This window comes from Dendrobium catenatum, unplaced genomic scaffold (genome assembly GCF_001605985.2).
Source record: "Dendrobium catenatum unplaced genomic scaffold, ASM160598v2 original_scaffold_71536, whole genome shotgun sequence".
Lineage (NCBI taxonomy): Eukaryota > Viridiplantae > Streptophyta > Magnoliopsida > Asparagales > Orchidaceae > Dendrobium > Dendrobium catenatum.
In genome coordinates this window covers 1,012,751-1,028,309 of record NW_021389983.1, presented here as the reverse complement: position 1 = coordinate 1,028,309, position 15,559 = coordinate 1,012,751, and the positions used below count along the sequence as shown (strand labels likewise).

Genomic DNA, 15,559 nt, shown 5'->3' with positions numbered 1-15,559 from the left:
TTTGAACAAAAGCATTGCAAGCGGGCCGGTCGGATTACGCTTGGAATCAGGATGGGCTAGTCATAGCATATGAAGGCTCGACTGTGTGTTCGATTGACGGAGGCGCACGACAGGCTCAAGTAAATCCAGTTAATTGTGGTTGATTTGGTCGAATGATTGGGTATTCGCCAACTGAAGGAGCGAGTGGATGTGGGCTTCACGTAGGAGTAGATAGAGAGCGAAAGTGTAAGTGTGCTCTTCATCTTTTTCTTTTTTTATTGATTAACTACAAGGCGGTTATTAAAGTGAAAAGTTGCGTTGTTTAGCAAAGAGGGGCCGAATCAACAGCATGTTGATTGTTTCATGAGAAGAGATGCATCTCTTCAATTCAAACTTTTTTGTTCTATTATTTTATTTTCTCTTTTCTTTCTTTCTCTTTTTTTAGTTTTAAATTAGTCAACATATACAAAAGTTTTTGATATAAGAAAAAATCATTGATATCCAAATTGGGCTAGGAGAAATTAGAAATGATAAAATAGATGAGTAACAAAACTATGAAGAATAGATTGACGAATAATTATATTAGAAGAATAATAGGAGTCACATATATTGAAAATTGGGTGGTAAAAATTGAACTTGGTGGTTCAGACCATGAATAAAAAATAGTACAACACGCACCCTTAAGATGGGTAATGTGGTTGGGGACAAAAAGGAAAAAAATTAAGCTAAAAAAACACATGAATGGAAATGTTGTGCAAAAATATCAACACAAAATAAGTTCTCCTGTAGCACTCAACCAGAGTACATGGAGAATGAGGTTTTGGAAAGCGGAATCCCAAATAGTTGGGACACGTTAAATGATGATGATTTGAATGAAGTACTCATTAGCCCCACAGCTTTTTAGGGTAACAGACAAAATAATTTCTATCCTATTTTGAAGTATAAAACAAGAAAATTATGATCAGAAAATATTCTTTAAAAAGGGACCAGAGCATAGTAACATACCATGGCTTAATGCGCATGACATCAGTTCCATGTTGCTTAGATGGCAAATGGTTCAAATGCTCAATCACAGTATTCACATGGGACCAATTCTAAACAGTACCAAAAAGCATGCGTGAGTACATTTAAATAAGTGAACAAAACAATATTTATGTTTCCCTCAAGTTTCTACCAAACCTGCATGGTGATAACGTCAGCATGATCAATGATCAACACCTACATTATTAGAACAAGAAATTTAGCAAAATCATAAAAACCAAAAGAATAATTATTAGCACTAATTAAATTAATGCGTAGAGTCAATGTTGGCTCACTTACCTCTATTGAGGACAGATAGTCAATATCCTTCTCCTTTTCAAACTCTGTCTCTCCAATTTTCTAAATAAAGAAATGAATATCGATCTCAAAAGTTGGAGCAGTTAAAGAAATTATACATAGTTGCCAAAAAAGAGAAAACAAAAAAGTGGGGGAATGCAGACGTCATTTTTTGTCCAAACACAATTTACTACATCTTCTGCTTAATAGGAAAAGGTTCACTTCATACCGTTGTAAAAAACATCAAATGATTCCAAGTAAAGATAAAACAAAGAGTTTGACTTTGACTCAAAAATATATATTTGGTAAGCTAGCTCATTGTAAAACCCGAAAAATGTCGATCGTAAGCGTCGCATGCATTTCGATCAAATTTATAAAATTCTACGCAAAATTTCCATCAAATTGATATAAAAAATTTATACTAAATTTTGCACGATTTTGAAATTTAAAATCGACAAAGGTTATTTAAATAAAAATTAAATCCATATGACTAGCTTTTAAAAGAATTAGAAAGCAAGTGGCACATGCGTCATTTTGGACACCCCTCCTCCCCCACCGCCCTCATAAGCCAACGGACCGAATATTTTCGGTTCCTCTTGCTTTGTTCGGACGAAAAGGAGAGAAAGAGAGAGAAAGGGCGGCGGCTAGGTGGCAGCCGGCGGGTAATCCGGCGATATCTTTGGTGGAGATTGAAGGAAAAAGTTTAAGGAAGAATAAAGTAAGTTCCAAACATTAAAATCCTTTCATTTTCCCTTAAGATTTCTTATGGTAAAAATCTAGGGTTTTCTCAAAACTCAAAATTTTAAAAGAGGAATGGTAAGGAAAGATTAGGGGAGGTTTCTAACCATGAAAATGAAATTTTCACCAAAGATTTTCAATTTTAGGGTTTTTTCAAATGTTGAAGAATGAAGATTTAGGAAAATTTTTTAACAAAGATTATTCCTATGTGTCTTAAGGAGGTTCTATTGGTGTGAATTTGAGATTTTTCATAAAATACTATTTTCCCTATTTTTTTTAAATTAGACAATACAAAAATTAAATAACCTAAATTCATAATTAGATAAGAGGAAAGTTTTAACATGCAATTTTATTGAAATTAGTGAAAATTTTGTTTCCAAAATTTGGATTTTTAGGTAAATCGATGGTTTAAAATTGTGCAATAAAAGGCGTGGCTCAGCGCAATTTTAAACTTTTAAGCCTCAAAGCCTACGCAATGAGAGCTGGCATTGAGGCGTACGCCTCAAGTTCACTGAGCTGTGCCTCGCCTCATGTTTTAGAGGCGTCCTCCTCTTAAAAATTTAAAAAAAAAAAATCCTAACCTTATATATATATATATATATATATATATATTCGATTCGGCCCCCCACCCCGTCTTCGATCATTTTCGAACCGAAACTAGGTTTCTTCTCCCTTTTTCTTCGAATGACATTTTCCCCTCTTCCTGAGTTCCTTCCATTCGACCAGCGTCAGCTTCCTTCCACCGTGAGTTGCTCTTCGCCTATTGCTTGGAGTTCTCATCTACCGCGAGTTGGGCTAGAGTCTCCTTCGACCGATCGCTGAAATCTCTTCTTCTTCGTGTTTCCATCTATCACCTTATTGTGAAATACAAGATCGGTTCATTCTGCCATAAGGACCTCCATATTCTACTGAGTAAGATTCCACAATCGGTCTGTCTGCTCGGTATCGTTTGGTATCGCTCGGTATCGCTAGGTACATGCTCTGTACAGCTCGGTACCACTCAGTACAACAATGCTTGGTACCACTAGGTATATGCTCGGTACCGCTAGGTAGATGGCCAGTATCGCTCGATACATGTTCGCTACTACTAGGTACATGCTCGATATCGCTCGGTATCTTTCCATGCAAATGACTTACGAACTTTAAAAATAAATAGAACTTCAAGTCGAACCCCGCCAGGGGGCAGCTCCCCCTTGGACCCCCGGCTTCCTGGCATATTGTTGTATTCATCATCTTTAATAATAGTTGTTAGTATTAGTCTGCTTCTTCATGAGTGCATGATTTGTATAAGTTTTCTTAATGTAAAATAAGTAAAGCATTATGTTTAGGGGTTTGATATGTTGCACTAAGCCACTAATATATTCTTCTCATAAAGGATGATCAGAAGTAAGGATAAAGCTGCATTAGGTCATAGAAAAGATCCAGCATGGCAACATAGCACTCAGGTGGATGTATGAGGAAGTGATAAAACATATATCTATCTAAAATGCAATTACTGTGACAAAGTTGTGCAAAGTGGTGTGACTAGGATGAAGGATCACCTTTTAGGGTCTCACAAGAATGTTGCTCCATGCTCCAAAGTTCCTAATACTGTAAGGGAGGAGATAAAGTCATACATGAATAAATCTACCACGTCAAAACATCTTGCACAGAAGCAATTTGAGGATAGAGTTGATGTTGGTTCTTATAACGGGAGTGAGCGTAGAGTTAGGGATTCATCTTCTTCGATGAAGCCCATTTCATATAGGGGTGCTAAAGGGTCTATGGATCATTATATAGTGGACCCATCAGAGGACAGGCCTCCTACTACACAGAACATGGCCGCAAAAAATGCAAGGGAGGCACGAAGAAGAGTGTGTAAGAATATAGACAGATTTTTCTACGAAAATGTAATTTCATTTAATGTTGCAATGTCACCTGCCTATTACAATATAATCCGTTCAGTTGGAGCATTTGGGAGAGAATTCAAACCTTAAACCATGTATTATTTGAGAACATGAATTAGGAAGGAGTTGGAAAGCTTTGATAAAAGCATTGAAGATATTAAGAGGACTTGGGCTCAAACATGAGTAATAATTATGTCAGATGGGTGGTCTGAAATCAAACATAGAAATCTGATCAACATCCTCATTAATAATCCATATAATATTATATTTTTAAAGTCAGTTAAAGCATCTGACCAGGTCAAAGATGCTGAAATCATATTTGGATTATTAAATAACATTGTTGAGGATGTTGGAGAACATTTTGTCATACAAATTGTGATAGACAATACAAGTGCTTACAAGACTGTACGAAAAAAACTTATGGAAAAGAGGAAAAATCTGTAATGGACTCCATGTACAGCACATTGCATAGATCTGATTCTTAAGAAGCTTGGGGAGCTACCTCAACATAAGAATGCACTTACTAAAACAAAAAAGATAACTAAGTTTATTTACAACCACTCTTGCGTTTTAGCTGTTATGAGAAAATTTTCAACGAAAGAAATTGTAAGGCCAACAACAACAAGATTTGACACCGCTTACTTGGCCTTAGAGAGCATGTTGGATGCTACACAACCTTTAGAAGCTATGCTCACATCTACACAGTGGTTGTGTTGTGCTTGGGCGAAGAAGGCTGAGGAAAAAGAGATTAGAAAAATTATTTTAAATGACAGATTTGACAAAGTATCTTATATGTCATTACAACCACTAGGCTTTTAGTTCAAGTTTTAAGGATGACGGATGCTAAGAAGAAGCTTGCAATGACTTTCATCTACAATGTCATGGATGAAGCCAAAGAGATGATTGCCTCCAACTTAGGAGGCGAAGATAAAAGCTTTAGGAAAATTTGGAACATTATTGAAGATAGGTGGGAGTTACAGCTTCACCGGCACTTGCGTACAGCTGGCTATTACCTAAATCCTCAGTATCAATATGCATAGAACAAATCTACAAACCCTGAAATAAAGTTTGAATTGTATTATTGTATGGATCGGCTAATAAGTGATGCAACTGAAAGATCAAATGCTAACATGCAATTGGTGGTATCTTTTAGGAACAAAGTTGGGATTACAACAAGCAAATGATACAATTGTCAAATGATCTCCAGGTAATTTTATTTAATGTTTTAAACAGTTATTTAAAAAAAAAATTGCACTAATTAAACTCTCTTATATAAATATTAGTTGAGTGGTAGATTCAATTTAGTGATGGGACTCCAAAATTATAGCGTTTTGCTATAAAAATTTTGGGCTTGACATGTTTTTCATCTGGCTGTGAAAGAAATTTGAGTACCTACAACCAAGTACATACAAAGAGGATAAATCACTTGTCAACATTGAGGATTATTTCACTGGTGTACATTATGTATAATAGGAGACTCAAAGATAGGAATTTAAAGAAAAAATAATTAATGGATGATGAAGATCCTTTGCTTTGCGAGGATGTGGCATCTGATGATGAGTGGTTTGTAAATAATAAAGTTGAAGTGATGTCGTCTGAATTACAAGATGAAGATTTGAATGTTGATTTTTTTTTATGGTCTTAAAGCATTTAGATCCACCACAACTCAAGAAAAAATCAAAAAAGATATATAAATACTATAATTTTCTTACACTTTTATTAATGTATTACACGATTATTCATTTTGATATTGTTCAACAATATTTAGGGAAGAGGAAGATAACTGATACTGAAGAAGGAGCTGATTGGGAGACATTAACTCTATAGGAGAGGAGGAAGGGGAGAGCAGTTCATCATAATGATGATTCAAATGAAGACCCCCTTAGTGATGACAGTGCCGATGACTTATAAGTTCTTATGTGATATGTAATTCCTATTTATTTTTTGAATTATTTGTTAATGAAAAGAATATTGTGATTTGGGAAAGATGGAATTTGAGTTGACCTATATTTCATGTTGTCTTATTATTGGGATATTTTGATTTAACTTCATATCTTGTGCATTTTTATGTTTTATATATTATTTACTCATTAGTATATACAAAATTTATCATTTTATGTTTACGCAATCTTTTGAATTTGAGGTTTACGCCTCAGCTCACGAATGAAAAACGTCTCAATACCCGATTACGCAATTTTAAACATTGGGTAAATCCGAAACATTATTATGCTAAAATAAATGGAGGAAGGGAAAGGTTTTAGCTTAATTTAATGAGGGAAATATAAAACAATTAGGTTTCCGATTTTTAGGTTTTTTTGGGTAAAACAAATTCATAATTACTTAAGTTAAGAAATTTCTATGAATTAGAAAAGGAAAAATGTTAGAAAATATTAAAAAAATTTGAATATTAATTGGAAATGTATTATGTCATAAGTTTGATTAATCGGGAAATGTATTATGTTAAGAGTTTAGGAGTTAGATTAATTAGAAGTGTATAATTTTAATTTAACCTTTTATAAGAAAATTAAGGTTTGATTAATTAAAAATGCATTGTATTATGAGTTAGTAATCAAGGTGTTTATTATTCTAGGTGTTAGTTATAAGAGAGGTGTTGGTCCAAGAAGATTCGCCACAAGTATAAACGGTTGCTTATCGAGGTAAGTGATAATTAACTCTCCAAGTTCATTTTCTTTATGCTCTTTTAAAATGTTAAATGTATTTATAAAATATTTATATGTTGGATAGAGTTTTACACATGTTTATGTTGGATTGATAAGACATTCATATGATCAACTTATATAGGAAAAGTATAAAGCTCTTCATAAAGTCTTACATATGTTTACATGTAATCTTACATATGATGGTGAAGTAAAATGCATATGTTGGATTGAAACATATGAATGTTTGATATGTCAATCACATATAATATGATATTGAAATTGTATGCGGATTTGTGCATGTTGAGGAGTACCAATATGGTGCATTAGCACAATATGACTCTTTAGAAATCTATATTATCTAAGAGCATTTGTTACATAAAAAGTCATATATATATATATATATATATATATATATATATATATAAGTACATGTCTAATTAAGCATGATATTGTATTAATTAGTTCTTCAATTTCAAGTCTATAGTCCACATCAAGCATACATATTGATCTCTTTTCATTATATTTGAATTTGGTAGTATTAATTGTTACATGCTAAGCGTTAGCTCATTCTCTAATTTTGGGATACTTTTAAGGAGAAATCGCTATTAATTGATGGCTGAGAAATAGTGGTTCACATACAGTCGTACGAAAATACTGGGTGACAGGTTCTTTTGTATTTTATTTTGATGTTAAACATTTTTTTGTGATGGATTTTACATGTGAACTTTACAATCCACCTTTGTAAATCTCTTTTGATATATATGAAAAGTTTTGAAAATTCACAAGTTTTAGTGGCGCTTGATCAAATGTTGAATGTTACAAATTTAAATGTTTCATGTTATATGATGTTATTGAAGTTATGTTTTACATTTTTCTGTCCAACATCCGTTTCTAGCTCGTTTCCACGAGCTTATCGGGCCGGGCCGTGACACTCATAATTGGTAATGGAAGGTGTTGTATAAAAGAAATAAACAACATTGCATTAAATTAAAAAAAAAAACACAAAACTATAAAAATAATAGCAGTAGCTTCAAGATAAGAACACAAGGATTGCTCCAAAATAGTGAAACTAAATATTCTTAAGCAAGGGGAACCTTAAAACCGAGAATTATAATAAGGGCCTATTATCAGGCCATCATCAACTTCATTAGCCTTATCGCAACTACTTAGTAAATTTAAGCAACTATTTTAGTGTGCATAACTGATGAATAGCACCAAAGTAGCATTTTTCTATTATATAATTAAATAGCTAAATAAATAAAATTAAATATTATTAATTAAAAATAAATTTTATTTATATCATAAAATTTAATTAAAATTTATGTTTACAAATATGTAATTTGTGTTGTTAACATGAGAATTTCACTCTAGTTTTTTACATCATCTAGAAAATTTAGATTAGTATTATTTGTACTTTATATAGCTTTTTTTTTAATGAATGAACAAGTCACATGGATGGTAATGTTATGTAAGTAAGCTTTGTTGGAGTTTATTTAAAATTCATTATTATAACAAATTTGAAGTCCAAATTTAAATTTAATTTAATTTTTAAATTTAAAAAAAAAATTATTTGTATAAAATAGATAAATATTTAACTGGCCAATTTTTAAAAATCGAAAAAGGTTCACCTGTTTGGCGGTTGGACCGCCGGATCGAACCAATTTTAGCTAATTCATTGCAGAGCCGGTTTTAGGGAAAAACCAGACCAGTTAGCCAACCAGTTTCTGGTTGAATCAGCTGATCCGGTCCGATTTTCAAAACAATGGTAAAACCTACTAGTTTACTCAAATAAATTCATATTTTTTTAATAAAATGATTAGGAAATCAGTCAAACTGTACAAGAAATTTTTATATTGAAATTTATTTTATTTTGAAAAAGAATATAACTAATGATCATAAAGGAATGAAAGCTTCGATATCATCATCTATTGTTCATTTTTCTCCCATTTCAAACTGTCTTAAAAGAAGCATCTTGATAATTGTTATAAGTCCTTCAGTTTCCGTTACATCTGAAAACTCTATGCTTCATACGCTAATGTACCAAGTTAATAATAGTTCAATTTCATGAATTAATTTAAAAACTTAAACCAAGAGAAATTTTGAGTCAAGTTATTTTATCTTATCCTTCTAAATATAATCATAAATTCAACCTAAGATCATAGCATACAATACTTTCAGCTTCTTAAAGGACTGCAAATCAACAGCATATGTGTTAATCCAGGATAAAACTTTTAAGTCCATTAAAAGAAAACATAGTGAGGCATCCTGAAAAATTTTTTTTTTTTTTTTTGTCCTACAAGTTCTTGACCAAATTGATGCGGTCAATGCAAATACCTTAAGTGACCTTACAAAACCAACATAAAAATTTTCTGATCAGTTCATTAATGAAACATCCAAAATGCTCCAAATTAAGCTCAAAATAATAAGCAACTTTCATACTTTTGGGTCCCAGATTTAATGGTGTGATGATTACTCCAGTCAACAACTTTAAAGTTAATTGCAATCAAGAAGAGCATAAAGTAGACTTACAGTGACTAAACCAAGAGGAGATGCTACAATGATGTCTGAAGAATAAAAATTACTGTACAATTTTATGCTTCTCCTGCATGACCAAACATATGAACTTACATTAATTTATTGATAAAATCAAATAAAAGAACCTATAAAGTCGCAAAATCTTGTTTTGCATGCACTACAACTTAACTTGCACAACTTACAAAGGAAAACTAATAAATCAAATCTACAATTATGTTTTCCTACCAACGCTAGATTTCACAAAATCTCTTAGCTGGAACCTTTCAGTTTAATCATTGATTGCATTAAAAAAACACAGTCAATCCTTCAATGCAGGAGAAACCAAAATAAAAACAACAAGAGACACCAAAGAATAATCTAAGCAGGAAAGACATTGAAGATACAAAAGATTCTCCTTATGAGGAAACCAACTGCCATTATTCTAATTTATCCCGAGAACTTATTTAAAATATATTTTTTAAAACATGATATTATAACTAAAAAATAAAGATGGAAGAATACGAATTAAAAAAAACCTTGAAACAGGAAAACTACAAAAATACTCATTCAATATGCCTTCAAGCCTGGTGAATACGAGTGAGAATAGATATTTTTTTCTTATTCCTTCCCTGTAACAAACAAGATTTGAAACATGTCATCCACAAAAGCATCAACACTCTTAATGCTCTAAATATTTTCATCTGAATTATAAGGCTACTGTGAATCATGATCATACATATCTTCACAAATTCGAGGGAGAGAAATAACGTCCATTTCAACATAAACTCTGACCATATAAGGCTTAGAATGCCAAGTAGAAGTGGCATCCACTTGCAACGCTTTACCAAATATGGAAGCATGGAATATAAGATGGATTAGTTGAAATAATATATACAAAGCCAACGAAATGCAAGCCAAACAAGATCTACAAGTGGTTTCTTGAAACAGTTAAAATGGGGAGAATATTTTAGCATTAGCATCAGATAAACACTAATATAATAGTGTTACCAATATAAGAGTTTGGTGTAACCTATATCTAAAGGAAGTCTTATAATGACATGAGAGGTCAATAAGTCTAAAATAATAGTCATTAAACAAGTTTAAATCTAATATGAATTTGTGAATAACTTGAAGGTTGAGGTGGCCCGAAGAGAATTTGCCAACAATAAAAAATGTATGTGTGCTAGCAAGCTCAAAAATCTCACTTCAAGAGAAAATAAACAAGGGTCGCTTTAATGTAGATTTTTGCTTATGCTGAGGTGAACCAGAATATTCTTGGAAAGAAATAAAGGAAAATTGTTAGATGAAGTGCAATGCAATCATAAATCCAGCAATCCTACCATGCCCCACAATGGTGAGGCATAATGAAGACATATATGACTTAATTATGATATATAACAATTTCTATTCCAAAGGAATTTATCTTTTAATACATATAAGTTGTTCGAAAGCATTTTTTAAATTATTTATTTATTTGACTATAAAGTTTCTAATAAACATCATAATTTATCTAATTTTTTCATAATCCATTTTTACTCATTTCATTTACTACTTAATATAGGTCTTATTTCAACTTTAAAGTATGTCATATACTTATGTCATAGTTCATTAAACATCATAAACTCAAAAGTTATAAATTTAGGACTTTTTTGCCTCCATAAGTGCCCACTTTTGTTGCCCTACCAAAACAAGTTATCAAATACATATTATTAAAAACCCATAAATAGACATGACCTTTCTTAAGCCATTCATTTTCATTATTGAACATTTAAATGTATAAATCATTCATTTTTATTTTTTGAACATTAAAAACATACACCTTTCATTTTAGCAAGCTAATAGACTTTATACTTTAATTTTACAAATATTTAATATATAGCTTATAGGTATATCTAATTTATCAAAATACCCAATTGATTAAATAAATTTGCTTTCTGAAATAAAGTTGAGCATCTTACTCAAATGACGATCAACTACAAGATAAACTATCTCTTTACAATCACCTCGACACTTTATTCTTTTTTAAATAATCTACAAAATTCATATTTCTGAATTTGTAGTATTTTCCAACTTTCAATTTAAATCTAAATCAAACTAACTTTAAATTAAAGCGTTACAACAAAAAAATTCCGCTTCATATAAGTTGCAAAACACTACCTTGAATCAAAGTCAATTTGTCCAGATTTATATAAGTAAAAAAACAAGCTTTTCCTAACGTCTCCTCTTCTTCTCCTTCTTTGTCCTCCTTACAAGTTAAAGCCTACTCGAGCTTCATAGGTCGCTTCCTGTTGCTAGCTAAGGGAATGAGAAAATGGGAATACTTAGGTTAGATTAGCGTGTCTGTGTATAAAGTTAATATACAAGTGCAATGTCTTAACTCATTCCAGCCATCCAATTTCATATCGATTGTTGCATGTAAAGTTTAGGGGAAATTGTATGAAAGCTACCGGACCATAGCCCATTGTATAGTAACATTAAAATAAAATTTAAAGTAAATGATTTAATTAATAAACTAATTTACAATAAACAATATACTATATTTATATCTTTATATATATAATGATCATAATTAAATTTTGGATTTTATGAAAATATATTTAGTCATTTTTTATTACAAACGAAAAAAAGGGATATTAAAATTTGGATAAATTCAGATTTTTACATTTTTGCAATTTTGAGTATTACAATTCTTCCTTTCTTATTGGAATTTCAATCCCAAAATTCGCTTTCTTCATAAATCATAATATATCAAAGTGAGAGAATTTAATTTCATATCTTCCTTTTCCTTCTTCTTCTTCTTTTTTTTTTTTCATCTATGCTTCCAATATACTTTCTCATAAGGGATTTTTTTCATTCCCCAATTCTTTAACATTAGATTCATACATCTTTTATGGTTCTTCAATATAAATTACGTTGCTCTGTACATCAATTTTATATTGTGAAACTCAATTTCATTTATGTCCATTTTTTTAACATTGATATATGAGAACTATTATGTATATCGGACATATTTGCCAACAATGATATTCTATTGGCAAACTTTTCAAATTTTCAATTATTTTAAAAGCATCGATCTATCTCAAATTCAGCTTCCCTCCTTGGTCAAATCTAGATATTTCTTTCATAGACTGAACTTTTAAGAACACATTCACCAACTTCAAATTCAACAACTCTATGCTTTTGGTCATAATATTTCTACTGACAATCCTGGGCCGCCTTAACCTATTTTTGATTAACCTAATTTCCTCAATAGCTTGATCCATTAACTATAGATCCATCAATCGTTTCTTTACAACTTCCTTAACTAAATGGAGTTCTAAATTGTTTTCCATATAGTGCCTCATAAGGCATCCTTTTAATATTGGATTGATAGTTATTGCTATAAACAAATTCTATTCATGGAATATAATTCTCCCCACTACCTCCAAAATCCATAACACATAACCTTAGTAAATCCTCTAACTCCTAAATGCTATTTTTGATTGGCCATCTATCTGTGGATGGGATGTAGCACTATAATGTGCCCAAACTTCCATGAACACCTTTCCACGAGTTAGATGTGAATCTATGGTCTCAGTCAGATTTAAAAAGCTTAGGAATTCCATATAGTCTAATATCATTGTTAATTTGTCAACTGAATCAATTTGACAATAGGCAAAACGTCTGATAACTTAATCTATAAAAAAGTTAGGAAAACTTGTGACAAAAGTCATAGCTATAACTTCCCATTTTTACTCTAGAATTGGTAATAACTACAATACTCCAAAGGACTTCTAATATTCAGCTTTCCCCACTTAACATGATTCACATTTTCCCATATATATAATCATATTTTGATCATTCCAGACCACTAAAATAATTATTTAAATAATAATATATTTTGCAATACCTAGATGAATCGAATAACTGGAATAATGAGTTTCATTTAGAATCTCATTAACTCAATCATAATCTCTTGAAATCCAAGGATATCTATTACTTTTGATCACACTAAGTTAATCCATAATAAGATCCTTTTTTGTCGGTCTGAATTTGGCTGATAACTTTGTGAAATTCATCTTGTGCATCTCTTATTCTTTCCTCTAGATTAGTGTGCACAACCATCTGATTTAAACTGCATATACCCTAGACATTCTATCCTCCAATATTCATATATAAATTCGTCATATCTCCAATCAATTCTAACTATTAATTTAGTAGAAAATTTGCATGTCTACTAGACTTTCTACTCAATACAATTGCTATCACATTTACCTTTCTAGGATGATTTTGTACATCAAGATTACAATCTTTTATTAACTCTAATTGTCTTTTTTATCAAAAATTCAACTCTTTCGGGTAAAAATATACTTAAAAACTTTTACTATATGAGTATACCTTACACCTTACCCAATATAGGTATTGCCTACAAATTTTTAGACCAAAAACAATTGCAAATCTAAATTATGTGCTGAGTAATTTATTTCAAACAGTTTCAATTGTTTGGAAGTATAAGCAATTATTTTCGTGTTCTGTATTAAAATACATCCTAGACCCTTCAAAGATACACCATTGAATATCTAAAATCCCTCAATTATATATGAATGTTTAACAATAAAGCAAATCTCAAACACTTCCTAAGCTCACAAAAACTCTGCTCACCTTCATCAACATAAATAAATTTAACATCTTTCTTGGTTAGCCTAGATAAAGGCAAAGCAATATGTAAAAATTCCTACACAAATCTCATGTAATAGCGAAGTAAGCGAACTAATGCTAAAAAGCTTCAACTCTCAGTCACATTGGCTGAATTTGTCCATTCCACTATTGCACTCACGTTTCTAGAATCAACGGATATACCTTTACAACTAATGTATGACATAAGAAAACAACACTTCTAAGCAAATCTTCATATTTAGAGAATTTAGTATACAATTTGTTCTTCAATAAACACAAAAATAATCCTTAAAAGAATGGTATGATCATCATCATTTTTGGATAAACAAATATATCATCTATAAATAATCTCACAAACAAATCAAGATAAGGCTTGAAGTCTATATTCTTGATATTCATAAATACTATTGTGGCATTAATTAGTCTAAAAATCCTAACCAAGTATTGATAGTGCGCATACGTTAAGCTAGAAATTGTCTTTTCAATGTCACTATCCTTCACAATTACTTGATTTTATTAAAATAGATTTAATCTTCTTTTTTTCTTTAGGTGCAAAAATTGAGATATAAAATTTTAGATGAATTTTGACTAATAAATTTTCAAAATTTTGAGTATTACAAATCCACCAACCACATTTGCAAAGGACTGGAAAGTGAAATCAGCATGAGGCGCAGTATCCAACAATATGAAAACAGGAAGAAGAGCCTCCAAAAAGCTAAAGAGGCACCGAAATAGGTGGCGGCGACAGTGACCAATATGGGGTTCAACTGAAGCCCTTGATGCGGATAATGTAGGAGATGGAATCAAGGAAAGGAAACAACAACGTGTGTTTCCTAATAGAGAAGAGAACACGAGCAGCAAAGATTTTGAGGGAGAAAATGTGAAAGCAAATTGGAGGGAAGAAAAATGGCAAGCAAGCAAGATATATGGCAAGACCACAACCCTAGACGAGAGCTGGCAAACATGAATTGGAACATCAAAAGCTACCCAAGACACAACATATATGCACAAGCGAACCACGTGCACGAGCGCATAGCAAGATATGAAGCATGAAACAACACACGTAAGAGCAATGGAGTGCAGGTATGCCTCTTGCATGGGAAGAAGCGAGAAAGGTGAGAGTGCGATGGGTTTGGAAGACTATTTTTCCTTTTGTTTGAAAATATAGAACAGTAGGGGCAAACTAGGAGGCCCAAATTAGCCAAACAGATTTCCGGACATCTTTAATTGAATGCAGAATTTGCAAACGGAAACAAATGATCAACAGGACCATTAAGGCCATCCAAATTCCTAAGATTGAGGTAGGTGAAAAACAGATGGCTGAACAGACATCCATCCAAATTGAGGGAGCAGAATTTGGAAGGTTGGACATCCACGGAATTGGAAGGAGCAGGATTAAAGGAATGGCATTAATGTGAATCCCAGAATTTATCCCAGGATTTTTACAATTTTATTCACATGAGCCCCTACTGGTAAAACTTCATACATCTTTCTTGGTTAGCCTAGATAAAGGCAAAGCAATATGTAAAAATTCCTACACAAATCTCATGTAATAGCCAACTAATGCTAAAAAAGTTACATTGGCTTAACTTTTCCATTCCACTATTGCTCTTAAGTTCCTAGAATCAACTGATATACCATTACCACTAATGATATGACATAAGAAAACAACATTTCTAAGCAAAACTTCATATTTAGAGAATTTAGCATATAATTAACGTTCTTCAATAAACACAAAAATAATCCTTAAATGAATATTATGATCATCATCATTTTTGGATAAACAAATATATCATCTATAAATAATAT

The 15,559-nt window shown here is 31.6% G+C and overlaps 1 protein-coding gene across 3 annotated transcripts in view; it reads right to left on the bottom strand.

Annotated features, from left to right (window-relative positions):
• The window catches only part of LOC110108953 (digestive organ expansion factor homolog), a 90,374-nt gene that overhangs the window by 52,013 nt on the left and 22,802 nt on the right, over positions 1-15,559 (bottom strand). For all 3 annotated transcript variants that reach the window (XM_020839820.2, XM_028691812.1, XM_028691811.1), the window contains 4 exons: positions 9,110-9,182; positions 1,300-1,359; positions 1,159-1,197; positions 985-1,073 (listed from right to left, as the gene is read on the bottom strand). In XM_020839820.2, coding sequence (XP_020695479.1) covers positions 985-1,073; positions 1,159-1,197; positions 1,300-1,359; positions 9,110-9,182 — 261 coding nt within the window. The remainder of the gene's footprint in view (positions 1-984; positions 1,074-1,158; positions 1,198-1,299; positions 1,360-9,109; positions 9,183-15,559) is intronic.